The following is a 21,107-nucleotide window of genomic DNA, read 5'->3' as shown; positions in this document are numbered from 1 at the left end:
GTGAATGAAGGGTAAAACGAGACGAGAGAGAAGAGAGAGAAGGAGGTCAGGTGTATATGAGAAAGGTAGAAAGAGGAACAGGAAGCTAGTGTGATCCAGGGAATAGAGAAAGGGAGAAAGATAGAGAGGGGTAGAGGTGGTGGATTAAATTTGCGCGAGTATGTCGTACACCATGAATATGGAGGACCTCGTTACTATACGTACCATTCTCGCGTATAGTGTAACATCGTACCAACCTACTCGCAGTATGCACACACTAGAGACCAGACCCGTCTTCAGCCCTCTTCCGTTTGCGTATCCCTTCTCCTACTACAATTTCTCTCTCTTTCTCTCTCTCTCTCTCTCTCTTTCTCTCTCTCTCTCTCTCTCTCTCTCTCTCTCTCTCTCTCTCTCTTTCTCTTTCTCTTCCTCTTCCTCTTGTCCCGCAGCGACCCGCTGTTGGTTTTATCGTTTAACATGGAGTTACCGTAAATTTCGCCGGAGAATCCTGATCTGCCTCGTAGTTACCTCTACCGAACGTTAATCCTCACACAATGGCTGAAAATGTATCGCCGTGTTTCCAACAGGAAGACATTTTCCTTGGAAATATCTGCGAATCGATCTCCCTTTTCCGTTGGATCTTTCTTCAAACCCATTTTACGTATTCTTCCAAAATTATCTCTTAGGAAACCAAACATAATTAATCGAACTGAATTTAAAGGAAAGAAGATATCCTCGAGATGAAATTGCAAAGTTACGATGGAAGAAAGTAAGAGAGAAGGAGAATAGGAATACGACAAGGAGAAGGATAGTAGTAGTAACAATTTGCTGGGCATGTTGAGATGATCCCAAAGTTGGCCCCAGGCGGGCCAATAATTGCGAACAATTACCGTACATCTCGAGTTGGCTTCGTATTGCTTCGGTAGTAGCTTTATCTACTGCTTACTATCACTACTCTACCGGGAAAACAATTGTCTTTGTGATTCCGCGAGTCGGCCTCTATCTCCGCTTTGCAATAGCTTTGGTGCTGCAGAGTTTAGGTAAATGATGGTAGTTGCCAAGAAAATTTAGTGGTGTAATTTTTCGAAAGCTCCACGTCTCTTCGTGTACACCCTTGTCCTTACTTTTCTCTTTCTAACTATCAGTCTGTCTGTCTTTTTCGTTCCCTTTCTCTCTTTCTTTCTCTCTCTCTCTCTCTCTCTCCCCCTTTCTTTTTTTATCTGCTACTCTCGCCGTCTTCACTCTTCGTCTCTTTTTACCACGACTTCGTTGATCTTTTCCTCTTTTCTTTCTTTTTCCTTTTTTTTTTTTTTTTTACTTACCGACGCCAGACAGGTAAATGATTTTGTAGTAAATCGAGACATAAAGAAAGTTTGATGTAATCTTAAAACACATCTTTTGATATTTTTGTAAAACGCGCTAAAGAATGCTTTTGCTTCACATTGGAATTAGTTTTTTATTCCGTAAATATATTCCAGAAGCTGGTGGAATAACACAACGAGGTATCCGTGTCCGAATAATTTTTCCCCCTCTGCTTTTTTCTCTTTCTCTTTCTACCTTTCTACTTCTCTATTTTCTACGGTCAGCTGCAACCATTATCTTTTTTCCTTCCTTCACCCACTCTTCCTCTCGCGCTCGGTTTTTTCCGGATTAGAGTTTCTCTTATTTTACCAAAAAGTATCGCACAAACTTGCTTTCTGCTAAACATTTTTTTATACGTCGGATGAAATACGGCTGAATGTCGGATCTCGTTTGCCGGGAATTAAAAGGGATTAAGCCTGATTAACCTTTCGGTACTGAAACGAATAAAAAACATTTTTTTATTTTAATCCTTTTATCATTTCCTCAGAGAACAATGTACAGTTAAAATAGTTAAGGTGAGTTCATGTTAAATTCGTATATCGTCGAATTATTGAAAATATTCAGTTATATTTTCGTTACGTTCTGTAGCGTAGTTTAAGATGATTAATTTTTGGATTTCAGAAGGAATTACGAGAGAATACAAACTGCAGATTTACTGATTTCCGAATACAGTCTTATAAATTTATTATCGTCTTTGTAAAATTCAAAACATAGATTTATTAACTAATTACCGGTTTTATAGAATACAGACTTATTGATTAAATACCAGTTTCGTAGAATATAAACGTAAGATCTAACACAGACTTATTAACTAATTATTGCCAGGGTTTACAGAGTGACAAAAACCGACTTTCCAGGTCTTTCCAACCGATTCTTTCTAATTTTCTCCCCTTTGCTCGTACTTAATATGCCACTTAAGAAAGAGAAAGTCGAGAATATGCTTCCTATTGCTTCTTAAGAATATTACTCCTACGATTCTGATTGGTTCAAAATTTAATAAGAAGTCTGTTGTATTACGAAGCAAGATTTGACTAACGGAAGATTCAAAGAATTTATTGAGATACAATTTTATAAGCAAGGATATCGGAAATTTTCTGAACTATTTATGTCTGTTAACCATTTATGCGTCCGATGATTTAAAGAATTATAGAATGTTAACAACGGCGTGATAATAAGAGTGTGATAAATTTTAAACCGTACAGATTTATTTCCTGTTATAAGTGGATCCTTAGATTACGCATTCCTAACCTGCAACGAGAAAAATAATAAGCGAGAATAGAGAAAGAAATAAATTGTTATATTTATAAAGTGTTCTTCTGGTTAAATCTTACCATGTGAGGATTGAAAAGAATTCTTTCGATAAATTTTCAGCTTTTTCCAGCGACTATCTGCTGAGTGTTCGACGCTGATACGAGCAGATCTTCCCTGTTCGATTCCTATATCCTCCCACTCCCTCTCTTGTCCTTCTCGTTTCGTTTCTCACCCTCCCTTTCCCTATCTCTTTTCTCTTTCCTTTTCCGTTGGACATCCCCTACAAACTGGAGAGACGTGTGGTAGCAAATAACGTGTGATTGATTTCGCAAAAACCATACCTTCTGCTGGGGTCGCCGACGTCCCGTATAAATTGAAAAATAAGCTACACGTGTCCGCACGAACATTCCGACTCACCCGGAAAAATTCACGCACGTCGCGTTCTGATTCGTCGTTAGACTACACGAATGTCATCGGCCGGCCTGCTGTCGCTGCTGCTGTCCTGCCAAAAAAGAAGGAAAAAAGATCGAAATACTTCTATATATACATACGTACCGTCTCGGAAATAATCAATAAATTATACGACGTAAATCCTGTCGGAGAATTCCGTTTCCACGTATTACCGTCGATGCAGTTGGACAAATTTACGACGGGTTCTAAGTTAAACCGATCGTTGATAAAATATGGGATTCATCGACAAAGTGTCGTCTCAAATCGAGATTTTACATTAAACTCGCGCAATCTTGCTTCCTGCTACTGCATTATACGCGTAGGGGTATCCTATACACATAGATTCCCGTCGCTTTATCTGTTAGGTTTTCACGTAGATCTCTATTGAAGCGAATAAATTTTCAACGTGATTTATACAGCTGCGCTCTGTATTGTAGCGGTCCAGCTTGTTGTATATACATACATACAGACATATATATATATACACACACACACGTGTGTGTATGTGCGTATAGATGTATATGAGAACTTGAGGCAGGCTCGGGTTATACTTTATAGATATTTTATGTAGGCATGCCGCATATATTTTGTACGGTCCATGCATGCCACCGTTCGACGGGAGACGCGTGTAACCTATGAGAGAGAAGAGCACAATGGACCCCACCCGACCCTCCTCTCCTATCCTCCACCCTATCTCTATTGATTCTGCATTCACGGTCGTGCGTTGCGGAAAAATATTTGCACTTCCATGCGATATAATATCCGACTCCTTATTGACTTCCCGAATATCTTTTTTCCGCTCCCTACAAAATCTCCCGAGAAACTTTCTTCTCTAACTTTTGTCCCGTGAAGGCTTTCTTTTCTTTATTCCCTTGCACGCTTACGATTTACGTAAAATTTTGAGCATTAAGATTAGAACGGCAGAATTTAACTACACAGTGTAAGAAAAAGAAAATGTAAAAACGAGTAAATTTCGGACTGTAACCCGATGAAAATGTATCACCAACCGAGAGAGTACAACTCTCGTTATATTTCTAAGGAAAATTAATTCACGTTGAACGGTACGAGACAAGAGTAACAAAATATTCTTCGTCAAAATGCCACTCGCATCGTTATTATTGGATGGTACTATACGGTGCTGATAAGTGCGAGCGTTTCCACGAGTTACACGGAAAGAATAACTCAATTTACGATGCAGTGCTCAGAGAACTACCTACCGACGAATGTAAATCACTCTTTGGAGAAAAAAAGAACGAGAGAGAGAGAGAGAGAGAGAGGGACTGAGATAAAATAAGCTACGCATCCGTTTTCCCGATGTAAGGGGAAAAGTTAAATAATAAATTCGCGCGGCGTTTTCGAAATCCTCGCGTGCTCCGCCGATCGACGTTCGAGTTAATTGCATTCCTACGTTATAGAGAGAATATATGACAAATCGTCCGTTGCTTCTGCTACTTTTTTTTCTTTCTCCTTTATTTCATTCTATTTTAATCACGGTAGTCTGTACAAGCTTTCACGATAAACACGTTAACGTTTTAACTTTGTTAGTACGTTAACTTTCATAGAAAGTATTTCACAGTCGCCTAAAATGAACTTTCGCGTACAGCACAGTTCGTTACGTATTTGCGAAAGAACGATCTATGCATTGTTGCGAAAATTAATTACATAAAACTTGAGGAGAAACATTACAAACCCGTACACGTATTGTTCTTGGGTAGAAGGATGATGCCATGGACATAATGATTAATCCATAAACGAGCGGATATTAATTAATTATAAATAATGAGTAAAGGCGTTTGACTCGGTGGGAGAGTCGCCCCTTCAAGATCGAGCAATTTCGCTAGATGACGTGCGTCTTTTCTTACCAATTAATAGATGATTAATTACCAGGATGACACTTTACATTTTCTCGTTTACCGCACCTCCGATATGCCGTAGACACTCGCGTTCGCTTCCTTTACCTCTTGTAATTAAACGATTTTCGCTAAGTAACGGGATAGCCTCCGTTCGAAGATAATAGAAAAGAAAATATACCAATATATATGTATGTATTCAATTTGTATGTCACGTCGTAGCAGAAGAAACGAAATTTTAATTTTCCATCGAGCGAAAAGTTTATCTATCGAAAACATTCGAACTCTAGGAACGAGCGTAGCATTAAAAAACTATTTTTTAACGCGTATGAATTTTTATTCGTGGTTCATGATTGTTCGTTCGCGGCTTTCAGGATCGCACACACGTTCGCCCGCATTTCGTATATAGGAAAAGCGACAGTTCGTTTCTACGATTCGTTCGTTCTCGGTGATTGCGCAGTGATTGCCACGTCACTCACAAAATCAGCCGGTCTGCGCTTGGCGAATTAACGCAATTTCCAAAACAAACGGGCTTTACCTGCATTCCGCGCCTAGGGTACATCGGTTACGTATGGTATGCGCAGTTTGTATGTACGGTTTAATTGCGAATTTCGCCGCAAACGTCACTCGTTTATTACACCCGGAAAAACGCCAAGGATATCACACTGAAATTCGGCGTGCACTCGTATCCGACCTATCCATCGTTCAAGCTTGCATTTATCTATTATTCAAAGCGAATCTCGCTAACTCGTTCGCTGTTCTAGTTAAAACATCCCTTTGACCAGGTACGAGAGTTCATTCCCCTGAATTTTCGGCGAAAAACTAGTTTGCTCGACTAGCTACGAGAAATCAACTACTTGCCAATGTCAATCGTTTAATTTTTTTTTTTTTCGATTGTTCGATCGAATCTCTCCTTTTTTCGAGTAACTTTCGCCCTCTTATTTGTCGCTAGAAGCGTCAAAATAATCGACAGAAAGCTTTTTTTATAAACTCTAAGGAAATGTTTCGTCGTAGAAACGCCGTCAGTCGCTTTAAATCAGGCTGGTATTCCACCCTCGATTTCGCAGCCTGAGGCCTTTCTACCCTATATTTCAATCAGTGCTCTTGACAGACCCCCTCCTCAACTTGATGCAAGAACCACTTTTCCTCCTGGCAAATTAATCGGTAAATTAACCATGAAAAATTAATCATCGCATTTTCGAAGAGCGCACATCGTTTCAAATGTTCCATAACTTTTCAACTTTCCTCGTCGAGTGCTGTTGTATTTTCGAGAACGTATAAAAATAAAGGAGGTTATAACAACTAGCGAGTATTATCCTGAAAATCAAAAAGAAAACTTTTTCAACTGCGAACTTCATATCGTTTTCCACGTATCCGCATTTTCAAACGATATTGAATTATAATTTCGTCAAATCGAATAAACGTTTCTGTGTGTAAATGCTTTAAAAAAAAAAAAAACAAAAAACAAAAAAAAACAAGAAAAAAAAAGAAAATAAAGAAAACTATCTCGAGGTAACATCTTGGTAGTGGTCATTAGTTAAATTCGTATCCTCATTAGTTAAATCCCATTTAAACTTTTTCGCCTTATTCGCAACATAATTCACTTCCGACCGTGATAAGTACAACAATGGGCGACAAGAATCGGCCAGCCGGAAGATCGTTTTTGTTGTTTAAATGACTCTCCCGTAATACCTAAATGAAAATAAGAGAAAACTTCAAAGACCAAGACGGAAGGGAAAAAATGGTGAGGGTTTTCTACATAGCTATCTCTTTCTCTCCTTTATCCATCTTTCTCTTTTCCTCTTTCTCTCTTTCGCTTCTTTTTTCTATTTTCTTAGAAGAGGTCTCGTTTGAATCAAAAGAAGAAGGAGAGGAATTAAGAGGAACTGCGAGATAAGAAAATGAAACGAGAAAATGGTAGAAAGCAAAAGATAGAGGTTGTTAGGGAAGAGAAAAAGGCGGTATTCTCAACGCGACCATTGGTAAACTATGTATTCGTTGAACCGATTGAAAGCGCTGTAGCGTACAGGCAAAGGGATACAAAAGAAACGTTGAGCTCGCAATAAAAGTTCCCCGTAAAGTGAGTTTTTATTTCGCAAAGTCGGGCGGGTCACCCGCGGGCTTTTGTTTCTTCTTTCTCTTTCTCTCGCGTTCTTCTTCTCGGATACTTTTCTCTCCTTCCTCCACCCACCCATTGTCTTCTCTCTTCGGCCACCTGGAAGCCCGACAATTCTTTGGTTTACTTTTTTAGTCTCAGGTACACGCCCTACTGTACGTTTTGCTTTATTTATTTAGTGTAGCAAGGCATTCTCATAAGCCCCTTTCTCACCCTCTTTCTCTCTTCTTCTACTCTCTTTCTTTCGCTTTCTCTCACGCTCCTCGTGCTTTCTTCTTTCTGCTTCTCATCTCTTTATCTGCTTTGCGACTGTGGAACGTGCATAACTATGAAAAGATTTTTATAAAACCTACACGGTGTCCACGAAATACATCTTCGCGCTTTTCCAAAAATCTTTTACGATACCTTTATATCGATCGTCGAGATAATCGCGATATAATAATAAAAATCGCAAACACGTTTTTATGCGTGCAAATGTTAAAGAGTCGATCGACACAACCGTACCATTCCTTCTTTTTCTCTCTAGTTTCTTTTTTTTCATTCCTCTTCATGTTTTTTTGCTACATTCTCTCGGTTTCTCTCGAAATCTCCCAAATCCTATAGACGATGTATGCGTTCCAACGGTGCCACGAAAAACGGCGCGTAGGCACACCCGGAATGTCTTGGTTTCTGAATAATTTTTGTAAATTGGTCCCATATGTATGAGCGAAGCCCCACCGAATTCAGGACTAAAAAGGGATGTGGAAGGTACGTACGCGGGTGTACACAGACAAACGCATACATACGTCTTTCGTTTTACTCTCCGCATGCCCTCTTTTGCTGTTCCTCGACTCACTCACTGAGTTTACGTCTCTCTATCTGACTCCCCCTTTTTTTCTCTCTCTCTCTCTGTTTCGCTCTTTCCAACACGGACACGCCTATCTCTCTCTCTCTCTCTTCCGATTCTTTTTACTCTGTCTGTCTCTTTTTCTCTGTCTCTCTCTCTCTCTCTTTTTCTCTTCCTCCTCCTACTCCTTTTCCTACCCTCACACACGTGCCATTTCAGTAGTGGAATTTTAAAACCGCCCCCGAAGAAATAAAACGGCTTTATGGCCGACGCACTAGATGTGGCTGGATGGTTACTTTCCAAAAATATAACGTCTCAGTGGTATGTCTCCCTTGATATACATTCGCATATCGTTTCTATGACGCATACGGTGCATTAACAAAATACATCATCTACGGTCTTGAAGATCGACTATGTAAAAGTGCAACGGATATGACGAGACTCGAGTTGACTGCTCGCTCCACCGTATACATTAGCTATGCTAACCTTTTATATCCTCCGGCTTATACGCACTCTCTACCGTTTGCTCGTTCGTGAATACTCCGACTATGCGGTTTATTGAAATTATTTTTATTTAATATCCTTTCCCAACATACATTTCCCATAAATAGTCACCATCGTTCCTTGCCATGTATAATTATATCAGGAGTGATTTAAAAGACGTCCATTTCCCTCGGATATTTAAATATGTTTAGAATCTAAACGAACGAGCACGAGTTCGCACTTAAAATTCTGATATATTTTCCTTTTTTCAAATATTTGGATATATCGGTGTATGTGAAAGAAAGAGAAAGTGAAATCTTGAAAAGTGATTTTTTAAGAGACCGCCGTTTAAATGACAGGTCTATTCAAGCTTGTTATCGCTTAGTGCCGTGAAAAGTTGCAACTTTAAATCACCCTGAATATGAGAATTCATGCGGGTAAACATAAGTTATTCACCCCTAGCTGGCGAGCAAGAGCTACTGCTGCGTTTCTCGTTGATATCCTTAAGCAAACAGGGTGACACGCGATACCATATGACCAGAATGGCGCGTAGGAAATGGGAATATCTTGCGACGCTTTCTTCTGAATTTCGATGATGCTTTCTATCATCGCATCGTATCCGTTCGAATCGTCTACGGAGACAAATAGCTTTCTATATTGCCAGGGGGTGAAAATGAAAACGATATCGGCTCTACCATCCTCGAATTTCCAATCGGTATTTCTTATTCATGTTCGATGTCGTTTGTTAACAATTCGAAAAAACATATCGAATTACGAAGTATTTTATTATAGATACGCGGTTCAGCGAACTTGTGTCACCCTTAAATAAAAACTCTTCTCGATCGTTACAATTTATATACGTCGAACTTTTCTAAAGAAAATTTTATAATAAAACCCTACGGTCTTATATATAAATTATCCTGGATAAAATTATGTGCTTTGTGCAATACACCGTATCGATTACTTATATCGTGTATAAAATTAATTCCACGTCTCGGAGATACGCGCTAAATCGAATGACAGTGTGCTTTGTACTTTATGGGATAGATTTTAAACAGAATACGAAGATCGTAAAATAATGGTGGTTAAGCACGATTCGAAGGCCTACTCTCCGCATATCCGTTGACCTTTCTACTCGATCCTCTTGGTCATCTTGCGGTGAACGTACTGGCCGATACCAGTTTGACCCTTAAGAAGGCACTCCATCAAAAGGGTAGCTTTTATACCTTTTATATTTACGAGGGATGTTTCTTCTTCCACGCGCCGGCTTCTTCGCGATAAGAGTTACGCTCGTATATCGACCATATCGGCTTCTTTTATCCTCGAGAAAGCAGAGCTACGCTTCGTTCGTTCTTCTTGCGTAAAATCGAGCCAGAGGGACGTTCTATCTTTCTTCCTTTTCTCTTTTCGTTGTCCTTTCAGAACTTCAAACAAACGGATAACGCGAAAACAATTACTAAATGTCTTTTCTTCGACCATTGCAATAACGAAAATATAGACGTATTATAGTCGAAAAAGGAACGACAATAATGGCCGACAGCCATCGTTCGACACCTTTTCACTCTTGATTCATCGTCCTACAATTTCTTCCCTCGAGAGTTGTCCATATCTCTTAAAAGGAACGGTAACCGTTGTATGTGGTGTTTTGACAGGAAGAAGAGGTTCATCGATCGTCGAACTCAGCCAACTGTCCTAAACATCCTTTATCCTGACAGCCGGCAGACCTCCGATTCGCTAAGGTAAGACGAATGGAAACTCCGTGTATCCCCTTATCGAGTATCTTTCTCTGTCGATTTGTCGGATAGCTCAAAATCGTTCCGATATTCATCGATTTATTTCATGATATACAAACCTATCAAAATACGACAGCTATTACTACCCTAGATATAAAAAGTCTTAATTACAATTAAAATTATTTAACTTGTGATGATAAAAAAATAAATAATAATAATAACAATAATGATAATGATGATGATGATGATGATGATGATGATGATGATGATGATGATAATAATCATCATCATCATTTTGAACAGAAGCTACGTCAAAAAAAGGAAGGCTAGACATAGCCAAGAGAACACCGAATGATATACGACGAGACAGAAAATGGTATCGTACTCGATGCGGATCCCCGTAAATTTCTTTCTCCCTGCCCTATCCTTTCTCGCATGGTTAACTCCCTTGCGCTCATCGACTGCATGATTATGCAGCGAACTGGTGCAGCCTCGGAAGTCCGCATATTTTTATGCGGATTCGCGTATGCGCACTATAACGACGTTGCCGAGGCAAAAGGGCGATTCATCGAAGGGCAGGAAAAAAATAAAAGGAATAGAAAGTGTTCGCAAAATATACTGGAACTGCATAACTGTGTACGAAAGGGAAAACCGAGAACATGGAAAATATAAAGAGAGAGAGAGAGAGAGAGAGAGAGAGAGAGAGAGTAGATCATGAGGTCGTGTTATCTTCGTTATCCGCATTAACATAATCGTTGAAGCATTAAATTCGACAACGATCGCTCGACCGTATCGCATCGTTCGAATCGATTCCAGCATTAAATACACTAAACAAATTACATTTCACAATAAAGTAAATAAAAAGATTTTAATCGAATCATCGAAATGTTATTCGTACTTTGCAATTCATAAAGATGACTATTCATATAAAGATGATATATATAAAGATGACTATAAAATTTTTCTTTCGTTCTTTACCTGTCAATTCTAATCCAAATGTCCATTCATTATCGTCCATTGGTCATTTTTATTTTCTTAAGAGAATACTAATTCTACCATTTCGTTCGTTCGTCCTTCTAACGCAAAAATTTCATTTTAGTTTGAAAAAATAGTACACCGTTTCCGCTCGTAAAAAAAAAATCAGGAAAAACAATGTTCGGGAAAGGTTGACGGTACGGTTGGGTGCATAAGAGCGAACTCAATTCGATATTTAAATCGGCCGAGCGAAAATAAAGCGGATTCATCGATTTCTTTGAAAATAAATGCACTTTCGTGAACGCGCATGAGTCGACGGGCAAATTCGATAATCGTGAAAAGCACGATCTGCGTGGGTGGGAAAGCGTCGGAATCAAAATAACGCTCGAGAGCGCGGTTAATCGTATCGATTTAATCCTTTCGTTTAGCGGCGGAGAATGCGTCGGAACGATTAATCGCTATCGTTAACGCGTCGCGACTTACGACAACGCCATTTAGGACTTCCCGTCACGCGAGCTGAGTCCAACGAAATCGTCAACACCCTTTAGGTTCCTTAGGGTGAAGTTCTACACAACGACGAAAATTTATTACGTGATTCTAACTCTAAGTCTTTTGTTTGTAAAATCTTTACAAAAAGAAAACTTACGTAAATATTTTACAAATGCAAGGTAAAACCAAAAAATACAACAAAATTGAATACACGCCAAATAATAATTTTGATTTCTCAAACTACTTTAGAGAGAAAGAGAGAGAGAGGGGGGGGGAGGAAAGTAGAGAGAAAGAGAGAGAGAGAGTTAGAAGAAAAGCGCGTTTAGAGAGTGAGCGTAACGAAAGAATATGGAAAGTGCAGTAAATAACGGTTGGAAAGGGTAATGTTGCATGAACGCGATAAGCCGTCACCTGGGGCATGTGTATTCTTAAGAGGTGATTCTAGCATCCAGCTTGGGTTTGTCCGCTTGGTATCAGCCGAGTGCCATTCGTCCGATCCTCCTAAATAAATAGCAAACAGATAAGAAGGGTCTGGGAAAATGGTGAGAGAAAGAGAAAGAGAAGGGAAAAGTAAAGGAAAGGAAAAGGAAAGGAAAGAAGAGAGGAGAAAAGAAAAGAAAAGAAAAGAAAAGAAAAGAAGAAGAAAAAAGACGACAAGGGAAGGCTGTGCTTCTTCGACTTTGCGTATGTTTCTTTCGTGAATGCACGTGTGCGGAGGCAGAGATAGGCGCGAACAGGAGCAAAGGTCGATTTCTTGAGACTCAAGGAAATGGTCGTCGTCCGCCAACAGGAAGAGAAAAGGGAGAAGGGAGAGTGACTCGCATTTCTCTTTGGAAGGCCGACGACAAATCGCTTTGACGTGGCTGTCGGTCGGAAAATTTCGCTTCTCCCGAGGTTACCGCTGGAAACGCGCGATCACTCATTGCACGTCGGCCCAGATTCCTGTCGCGACGATTTGTTCGCTCGTTCTACTCTTCACGAGCAACCCCTCACTCTTTTTTTCACTGTCTCTCTCTCTCTCTTTTTCTCTTTCTCTTTCTCTCTCTTTTCGTTTTTACGAAGCTCCGCAGAAAATAGCTTTTCTTCTCCTTCACATTAGTTTTATTTTCGTGCCAGCCAAAATTTCATGCGTTGGGATCGTCGTTTGCATAATACCGTTTAGTAAGAATACGATGTCGCTTTATCCTGCCACGTTTGACATACCGTTTATTCTACCTTTCTCTCTCTCTTACACACATACATAGACAAATTTGTGCGTACGTACGTCCACTCTTGCACAACAAGCAAGTTTCCCTAGCGACCGTCACGACTCTTCCGAAGTCATTCAAATTGGTTTTTTTCAGCCGGATTATTCCTCGGATTTGCATGAAAATGAAACTTTCATAGATGGGCGAAATTAATGAATTTTAATAAGGACTCTCTGTTCTTCTCGTGGTTCGAAGCCTCCACCCTTCCTCCTTCTTCTCTTCTTTCGGTTCTCTTTCGTTTCTTCCATCTCCTCTTTCTCCGTTTCTCCACGACGCAACACTGCTACTTCGTCCCCATTATCGTCAGATAAATTAAATGCGCTAACACTGCTGTAAAAAGTTTAGACTTTCAAGACCTCGACTTACCGTTCATCTTCTTCCCTCGTTTGTCCCTGTCGCATCTTCTTCTCCTTAATACGATTCGATGTACAATCGAATTTCCATCAATTAAAATAAATATGCATCAATGTGTAAATCAAACTTTTCTTTTCTAACTGTCATTTAATAACAATTTTGATAAAGTAACAAATTAATTGAGAAATTTAACGTTTCGTTATTATCAAAAATCTCTCTGTTGTTTCAGGTAAGATGACCGATAAAGGAATGCTCGCGATGATCACCAGGACTTATCGGCCGCGAAGGTACGCGAAGGTTGTAAATTTATAAAAAAATATTTTGACGGTATTCCGCTCGATTCGACGAGGTGTCGACTTAGCCACACATTGCTTTTTCGTATGGTTCAACGGAGTGATATATGGAGGGTTTCGAGAAGAAAGAAAGAGAGAAGACGAGAGTTTATAAGTTGGTAATTTGAAGCACGGGGCACGTACGCGGATCCAGATCTTTGCGGCACCGAAATAAATCAAGCACCTACGTTTTCAACCCCCTTCCGTTTTCTTCCCTTTCTTCCTTCCGTCCTTCCTTCCTTCCTTCTCTTTCGTCGTTCTTTCCAAGCTCAAGCTTTACTCACCCTTTCTCCTTCTCCCTCCCTCTCTCTCTCTTTCTCTCCTCTCTCTCTCTCCATCCCTCTTTCTTTCTCTCTAAAACAGCCCTCTTTCTCTTCTCGATCTTCGCGCAAGTCCGCGGTTATTTATTCAAGAATTACCATCGCTTATAATAAGCCCCTCTTTATTCTCCACTGGCGTGTCGACCATGCCGCTCGGCACTGGAACAGATTTTCCAGTGATTTAATGGAGACCATCGCGAAAATAGGAGGAAAGGACCTGAAACTAACATCCTTGGCCGACCAATCGTGCCACAATCTAGTTGATCGTACTTACTTCTTCGAAATTAAAAAGAAAGGAAGGATTAAATTTCTGCGATTATTCTGTGAGATAAAATATTTTCTTCTTTTTAATATAAGTGTATCTAATAAGAAACGAGATATCTTCTATTATATTTTATCGTTATCGTTACAATATTCTGAATCTGTGAAACGCATCAGTTTCTTCAAACTACGTGTACTACCACGATTCTCCCTTTCGCAACTCGATTGCCATTGTTTATTTTATGATTTTCCCGTCGAAAAGGGAGGACAATGTTTATAGCATGAAAACTCGTCATCCCTCGATACGCTTTCTCGAGATTGATCCGAAAAGAAAAAGAAAGAAAGAGAGAGAGAGAGAGAGAGAGAGAGAGAGAGAGAGAGAGAAAGAAGATGAAAGTTGGAGATTCGTGTCCGATCCTTTTCTCAGATCCAGTTTGCGTATCATCTATCCTCCTCGCTATCGTCTCGCAGAATGTGAGCCAGGATAGGAAGTCCCTCCGATAAGAAGTAAGAGTTTTCTGCGCGCGCAGGAAAACCCACGCCCGGGGGGTGTGGTCACAACTATCGTCGCCCCCCTTTCACGTAGTAGGAGTGAGTGTGATCGAGGAAATATGAGAGAAAGTACGAGGGCATAATCGAGGAGAACGGTTTGGAGAACGCGCAAGTAATAAATCCCAAGGATTAGTCGGACGGAAATTAGTGATCTTTCGTTAAAAAAAAAAAGAAAGAAAAAAAAACAGAAAAAAACAAATTAAAGAGTATAAAATGATCGCGGACAAAGTCTAATTCGAGCGGATTAGAATTAATCTTTGAAAGGGGATGAAAAGAAAAAAGAAAGAACATATTTGCACTATCCTTTTGTTCTTCGTCCGTTGTTATCATCCTATAGTCAAATTTTAAAGCGATTAAAGGGATGACACGAGGCAAGGTAGGATGAAAAGATAAAGAAAGAAAAGGAAAGAGAAAAAGAGTACAAAAAAAAAAGGAAAGAAAGAAGGAGAAGAATGACTATCCCATAGAATTTCTGCTTGTATCGAAGCGGACGGAAGAAAGAAAGCGCGGGTATTCTGTCGGACGGACATGATCACGCATTGAATCTCATTGGTGATAGCCACGAGTGGCGGGTAATATATCCACAGCGCTCACCCAGCAAAGCTACCATCCCAGCCATCCGTAAGCGAAGGTCGTTGCGAGCGTCGTTGCAACCGTCCACTGTCCCCGGTGTGTGCGGCCATTGTGCGAAGCTTTGTTCGAACGGTGACGGGGTCACATTAATCTGTCTCTCGCTCCCTCCGCATACTCTCGCCGTACGTTATAGAAGCCCGACCGCTCGCACATTCGCGTTCGAGTGAACGACGGGGGTGGCAAGGGTGGTTGTCCCTCTAGGTATACGTCGAATATCGCGAAACTCGAGGGCTGGACTTTCGCGTTACGCTTCGAAACCATGCAGAAAATCGATCGATCTTTGATTCCTTCGCTAACGATCTATCGAGCCTTTATTTTCGATCGTCCTTTCTTCTTTCTCTCTTTTATTTCTTTCATCGGTCGTAATTCTTAAACGTTACATTTTTATTGTAATATTAAATACATAGTTGATTACATCATTATCTTTATTTTTCTTCTATCGTATCTATTTTTTTCGATCAACGCGATATTATTACTATTTCAATCTCTCTCTCTCTCTCTCTCTCTCTCTCTCTCTCTCTCTCTCTCTCTCTCTCTCTCTCTCTCTCAATCGGACAACTGCTTTATTCGTTGCTCACACTCGATCCATCAGCTTTCCCCTTAGATCTCGATCGCTCTCGAGTACTATGCATCTCGAACTTGTATCGTTGCCTTCGCCCTGACACTTTAACCACCCATCACAAATACTAACTCGTACGCACAGACATCGCCCATATACACACATACACGCATACACACTCGCGCGTTTTACGGTTATTGCTCCCGCGAGACCTTCTGCCCATTTTACTCCCTCTCTCTTTTGCCTTTCCCTCTATACCGATACAGAAACATTTTCGGAGTATAGTGCTCGCGCGAACGACCACGAAGATGATCCTGTTAAACTTTTATATCGATCTTCGTCTTATTATTTTTAGTTTTATAACGACTTGTAAAGAAATGCGTTTGATTCACTACTTTGATGATTTTTTTATTGTACTCATCTTTTATATTTTTTCAGAGAGCACGTTAATTGATACATTACAGTTCGAACGGATAACGAATTCAACTTCTAATATATTATTTTGTAGTTTTCCGAATGAGATGTACAAAGAGACTGCTAAAAAGAGAAGAATCATTAGTCAAACGTTCGTTGTTGGCCGTTTAAGATGACATTAGAATCGTAAATCGTTCTATCGACTATAAAAAGAGATACGGTTCAGTTAGGTAGGCCGATTAGATCGTGTACAACCTCGCTATCGTCAATGCCTTTATTTGCGAGCCTCCCTCTCTTTTTTATCGTGATAGCACGTATTTACGTTTACTCGAAATGACTGATGATGTTACAGATCGACGTTACGTTCAACCTATATATAATGTACTATATTAACTGTTTATTTTTACTGTTTATTCTTGAATCGTATTTGATTTAATCGTATTTAAAAATTATTGATTATAGAGTAACATTCATTCGTTATACGATTGGAATACTTCTTATTCATAAAACTGACGTAAGTAGAAGAAAAAAGAAACGTGCTATAATATTTAGAAAGAGAGAGAGAGAAAGAGAGAGAGAGAGAAAATGACAATTAATTGATATAACTTCGGTGATGTTAATGACAATGATTAATTTATAATTCGTCTATATATACACGAAACGAAGGAGCAATCACTCTTAAAATCACTATATCGTAACGACTGGTAAGAGAAATGATTAGTAAAGCACCAAGAAAAAATTTGCGAGGAACTTTTACTGAGAAAAAAATCACATCAACGGCCGACCTCCAAACACGACTCGTATCTAATTCGAAATGACACATGAAATTCCTTCGTTTTCCATGATCAGTATGAAAATGTACTTACGTTGTTTATTGACTAAGGAGATTTTGTTTCTTAGCGTTTAAAAACTATAATACGTATGTACGCCGTGTGTATCGTGCCGGGAGAGTCACCTGTTCACGACGAACGATTCGCTCCTGTTACATTGTTTCGAGGCTCGATAGACCCGTGACAGGAGGGGGTGCGTGCGCATTCCTATTTCGAGTTTCGAGACATCGGCCGTTGTATCGTGGCTGTATCGATTCACCCCCACTACTATTACCTACCCTTCGTGGTAGGGATACACCACGGGCAACCCATTCTTCACGAGGCAAAATTTCATGCTTCTTTAGAAACATGAATTTTTTTTTACATCTATTAAAAAGAAGTCTGTTAACTTCCAACATTTCTTTCATATGACATTTAACAAAGAAACTGTAAAACGTTAACGAACTGCGTCGGTATTTAAAAAGAATTTGATTTCTTTTAATACGTTGAATTCCTACAAGGACAATTATTGAAACATTCATTATGCTTTTTTATCGTTAAAGGATGATTATCTTTGAAAATATTAATGTAAAAGGATTAAATCATTACAATAGTCAGTAATTTTTTACGGGTCTAAAAAGTAACGAGTAAGAAGAAAATTCCGAAGAGGGTAACATGGACTTGTACAGCGTTCCCCCACTTCGACCCAAGACACCCCTTACTGTACAAACGTCGAACTACCCCTACATCCCCTCCGACGTTGGAAAAGCATCCGTAGTTCAGCCATCGTCCGTAGGATGGCGACAGCGTTCGGTTTTTCCTCAAAAAAGTGAAATGCTAACCACCCCTATGTTGGTAAAGTGGAGTGTCATCTCTTACCGATAAAATTTTCGAACTTTTACGCGGGCTCCGCCAGAGCGAACACTCGAGTTAAATCTCTTTCAAATTTCAAGCGCACGTACGAATAAAGAAGATATATAAATGAAAGACGAAAGGACGGAGGAAAGATCGAAGGAAAGTAGGTGGTGGTAGGCGGTAGGAAGGGAAAGTAGAAAGGTAGGAAGCAGGAAAAAATAATACTCACGCCACATAGGGTAGTACAGTAATTTTCAGAGCAGTCGTGCTCGGCTTGTAGCAGGGTAAGCGTGACTGGGGGCGATACGATCGAGATCGCGCTGGACGGATAAGCGGCCGCCAGCTAGGCCGTTTTATTTTCTAGTTTAAAATGTAAAATAACGGGAATTTCGCAAATTACAGCGGCGAGCGTTATTTGTACAAAGTAATGCAGCGAGCGTGCCTGTCCTTTTCTTTCGACTCTGGCTTGCGTCTGACTTCGGCACTCTCTTACCTTCCACATCCCGTTCACCTCTTTCAACCAGACCACTTTTCAACTTTTTCTACGACTCCAAGCTCTCGAGTACTTTGCATTCGGTTTTGGAATTTCACCGCGGTGTCGACTCACGCTATCATTATTTTTAGGGGTGGAATAAATGCATTCGTTTCCTTTTCTCTTTTTCTCCCTCTTTCTTTCTTGAATCTAAGGGCGACATGGCACAGGACCGTAGAAATGAACGATTCTATTGGCATATGTGTATGTGTATATTTCTTACGATTACATGTATAACGTTACAACTTTCTCTTTCTTTTTCCTGGTTTGTATTCGTTCGCGTGCATAGCTCATCGTTAATGCTAAAGAAGACGGTAGTCACGAGCTATGTCATTTCTAATTTATTTCTCTTCGGTATTCCCATTTTTCATTATTAAGCGTGTCGATGTAATTATGCTAAGCCCTTAGAGTATACTTAGTTCTTCTATCAATATTATTTCCTTATTTATCTTTCAACGACTGTACCACTTTCCTTACGTCATCTAAATTTTATCAGGATACCGTACGTGTTACTAAACCTAACGATTTTGTTCTATTCTTCTCATTCACTTTCTCTCTCTCTCTCTCTCTCTCTCTCTCTCTCTCTCTCTCTCTCTCTGTCTTTGTCTGGTGCAATCAACGAAAGGAGAAACGAAAGAGTAGGAAAAGTACGATCATAGATATCGTTGCGAATTTATGACCTCACTCGGACTTGAAATATTTCACGAGAAAAGTCAACGTCGAGATTTTACGCTTATTCTCTTTCGGAAAAATAATAAAGTTATTCGAGGCCAGTCCCCCTTTGTTCTACTATGGTTATTCTTGCTTAAATGAATGAAGACTCGACTCGGTAGATATGAGCTGGACGGAGTGTGTAGTTTTAAAGGGGGATTTAATATCAGAGTAACCAGATCCGGGTTCATCATGGTCCGCGTGGATCCGCTTACAGCCCTTTGATAATCGAACACCGGAAAACCATTGCGCCCGTAACTGCTTCGTCCAAGTCTCATATCGTATCGTCACGTAAGCTCGAATCTTCATAAAGATTATACTCGACTAATAATTAAAATTTAATAACATCTAATCCAAGCTAAACATTTAGGAAATTAGAAAGAAACTTTTTAATCATCGTCATGAGACATTAATTTTCTATACTATACGTCAAAAGAATTAGTATTCGTTAATCATTATAGCGTTTCCTTTTTTAACTCTCTTTTTTGAAAACGAAACTGGAGAACATGGAAACTGCACTCCACGACTCGTGACAACGAGCCGCGAGGGTGTTTACATTGCTCCATCGGTCTCGCAATGCACTCGACATACAGCTGCATAGCAATCAAAGAGAGACAGAGAGAGAGAGAGAGAGAGAGAGAGAGAGATGCTTGTTGGCGAGCTCGAGCAGCTGTAGGAACCAGGCTCTCGCGAAATATTTTACACGCTTTTCCTGCGGCGTTACACGAGAGGATTCCATATATACTAGAATGGGTTAGAACGAAAGGGGAAAGAGGAAGAAACACAGAGAGAGAGAGAGAGAGAGAGAGAGAGAGAGAGAGAGAGAGAGAGAGAGAGAGAAATGAAGGACTATTTACGTTTGTATTAGGCGTAGTTGATGGATAAGGGACGGGAAGAAGTAGGACGTTTGGACGATGAGATGGAGGAGAAGGAGTTAGCGAAAGAGTAGTGCGTGTTTTACACGACACAACCACCCTACCACCATCCAAGCAAAAACCCTTGCTAAGTCATTACTATTAATAACCAGACAACCAGAAGGAGAGAAAGAGAAAGGGAGAGATAAAGAGAGGGAGAAAGAGAGAAAGTACGATAGACAGGGCGTATTATTATTCATAATGATGTGATTCATTTCCCTCGACCCTATCTCAGCAGGCCTCTCTTTCTCTCGTCTCTGATATCTTCAAAGTCGCTTTGTCTCTCTTCTTGTTACTCATGGTATTTCGCTTTCGTTCCTACCCTCCGTTTGTCTCTTTCCCTCTTTCCATCTGCCTGTGCACAAGCTGTCCCTTTCGCGAATGTCTTCCGTAATCACATTAATATGCAAATATTCACTTTGCCGAGGCGACAAGATCGTCGATCGTCGTCGCGGCACGCTTTCTCTCTCTCCTTCTCTCCTTCGCCTTCTCTATTTCTCTCTCTCTCTCTCTCTCTCTCTCTCTCTCTCTCTCTCTCTCTCTCTCACTCACTCTGTACATGCCTCGAAGATGCAATTTCGAAACGAGAAACGAGACGCTTCGTAGACGGATCCGCAAGCAATGCTAGTTACAAATACCGTCGGAGGAGCTCCGCATTTCCCTTTATTCTCTCTGCAAACAAAATTTTGCGGAATTGAATGCCTTTGATATTCTCCTTCCGCATGGTATCGTCCACGTGCGCGCGAACGGTCCATCCAATTCTTCATGGACAGATTTGGATCTTTTTTTCAATAGAGCGTTTCAACTTGCGATGTTATTATATATAAAATTCGTATTTTACAATGTTTTTGTTTTTCTTAATTTGATATTTGTACATGGAACAGTATCATGACTGTTTTATATAATACATCTTATTTTCTTTTCTCTTAATTATGTTCATATTTACGTATTCTTTAATCGATGTAATTTACATTTCTTCGTATTACGGTATCATTTATATCAAGATCAATTCGGACTCTTCCTTGAAATGTTTTTTCTCCGAAAGATACAAAGGGTGATTTAATGTTCAGCTTAGTAATCTGTGATATTTAATTTAATTT

General features: G+C 39.9%; 1 protein-coding gene and 2 long non-coding RNA genes across 8 annotated transcripts in view; 1 reads left to right on the top strand and 2 right to left on the bottom strand.

Annotated features, from left to right (window-relative positions):
- The window catches only part of LOC122627623 (nucleolysin TIAR), a 386,513-nt gene that overhangs the window by 93,466 nt on the left and 271,940 nt on the right, over nt 1-21,107 (top strand). For 2 of the 5 annotated variants that reach the window (XM_043808893.1, XM_043808891.1), the window contains one exon: nt 13,345-13,412. The exons of 2 other annotated variants lie outside the window; for them this stretch is intronic. In XM_043808893.1, coding sequence (XP_043664828.1) covers nt 13,345-13,412 — 68 coding nt within the window. Of the gene's footprint in view, nt 1-10,034; nt 10,057-13,344; nt 13,413-21,107 lie in introns of those variants that run through there. One more of the 5 variants, XM_043808898.1, reaches the window with a different exon arrangement.
- LOC122627625 lies at nt 1,834-17,170 on the bottom strand. 2 transcript variants are annotated; one of them, XR_006326887.1, is made up of 3 exons: nt 17,053-17,170; nt 2,673-3,094; nt 1,834-2,589 (listed from the first exon to the last, which is right to left on the bottom strand). It is a non-coding gene; the product is annotated as an uncharacterized LOC122627625 (long non-coding RNA). The 2 variants fall into 2 exon arrangements; XR_006326888.1 differs by lacking the exon at nt 17,053-17,170 and having other exon boundaries at nt 1,835-2,589; nt 2,673-2,879; nt 2,934-3,219.
- LOC122627626 lies at nt 7,994-15,441 on the bottom strand. Its single transcript, XR_006326889.1, has 4 exons — nt 15,175-15,441; nt 11,926-12,015; nt 11,029-11,126; nt 7,994-10,169 (listed from the first exon to the last, which is right to left on the bottom strand). It is a non-coding gene; the product is annotated as an uncharacterized LOC122627626 (long non-coding RNA).

The sequence above is a fragment of the Vespula pensylvanica genome, chromosome 3 (assembly GCF_014466175.1).
Source record: "Vespula pensylvanica isolate Volc-1 chromosome 3, ASM1446617v1, whole genome shotgun sequence".
Lineage (NCBI taxonomy): Eukaryota > Metazoa > Arthropoda > Insecta > Hymenoptera > Vespidae > Vespula > Vespula pensylvanica.
Note: the sequence above shows the minus strand (reverse complement) of the source record. Positions and strands in the feature narration are given on the sequence as shown.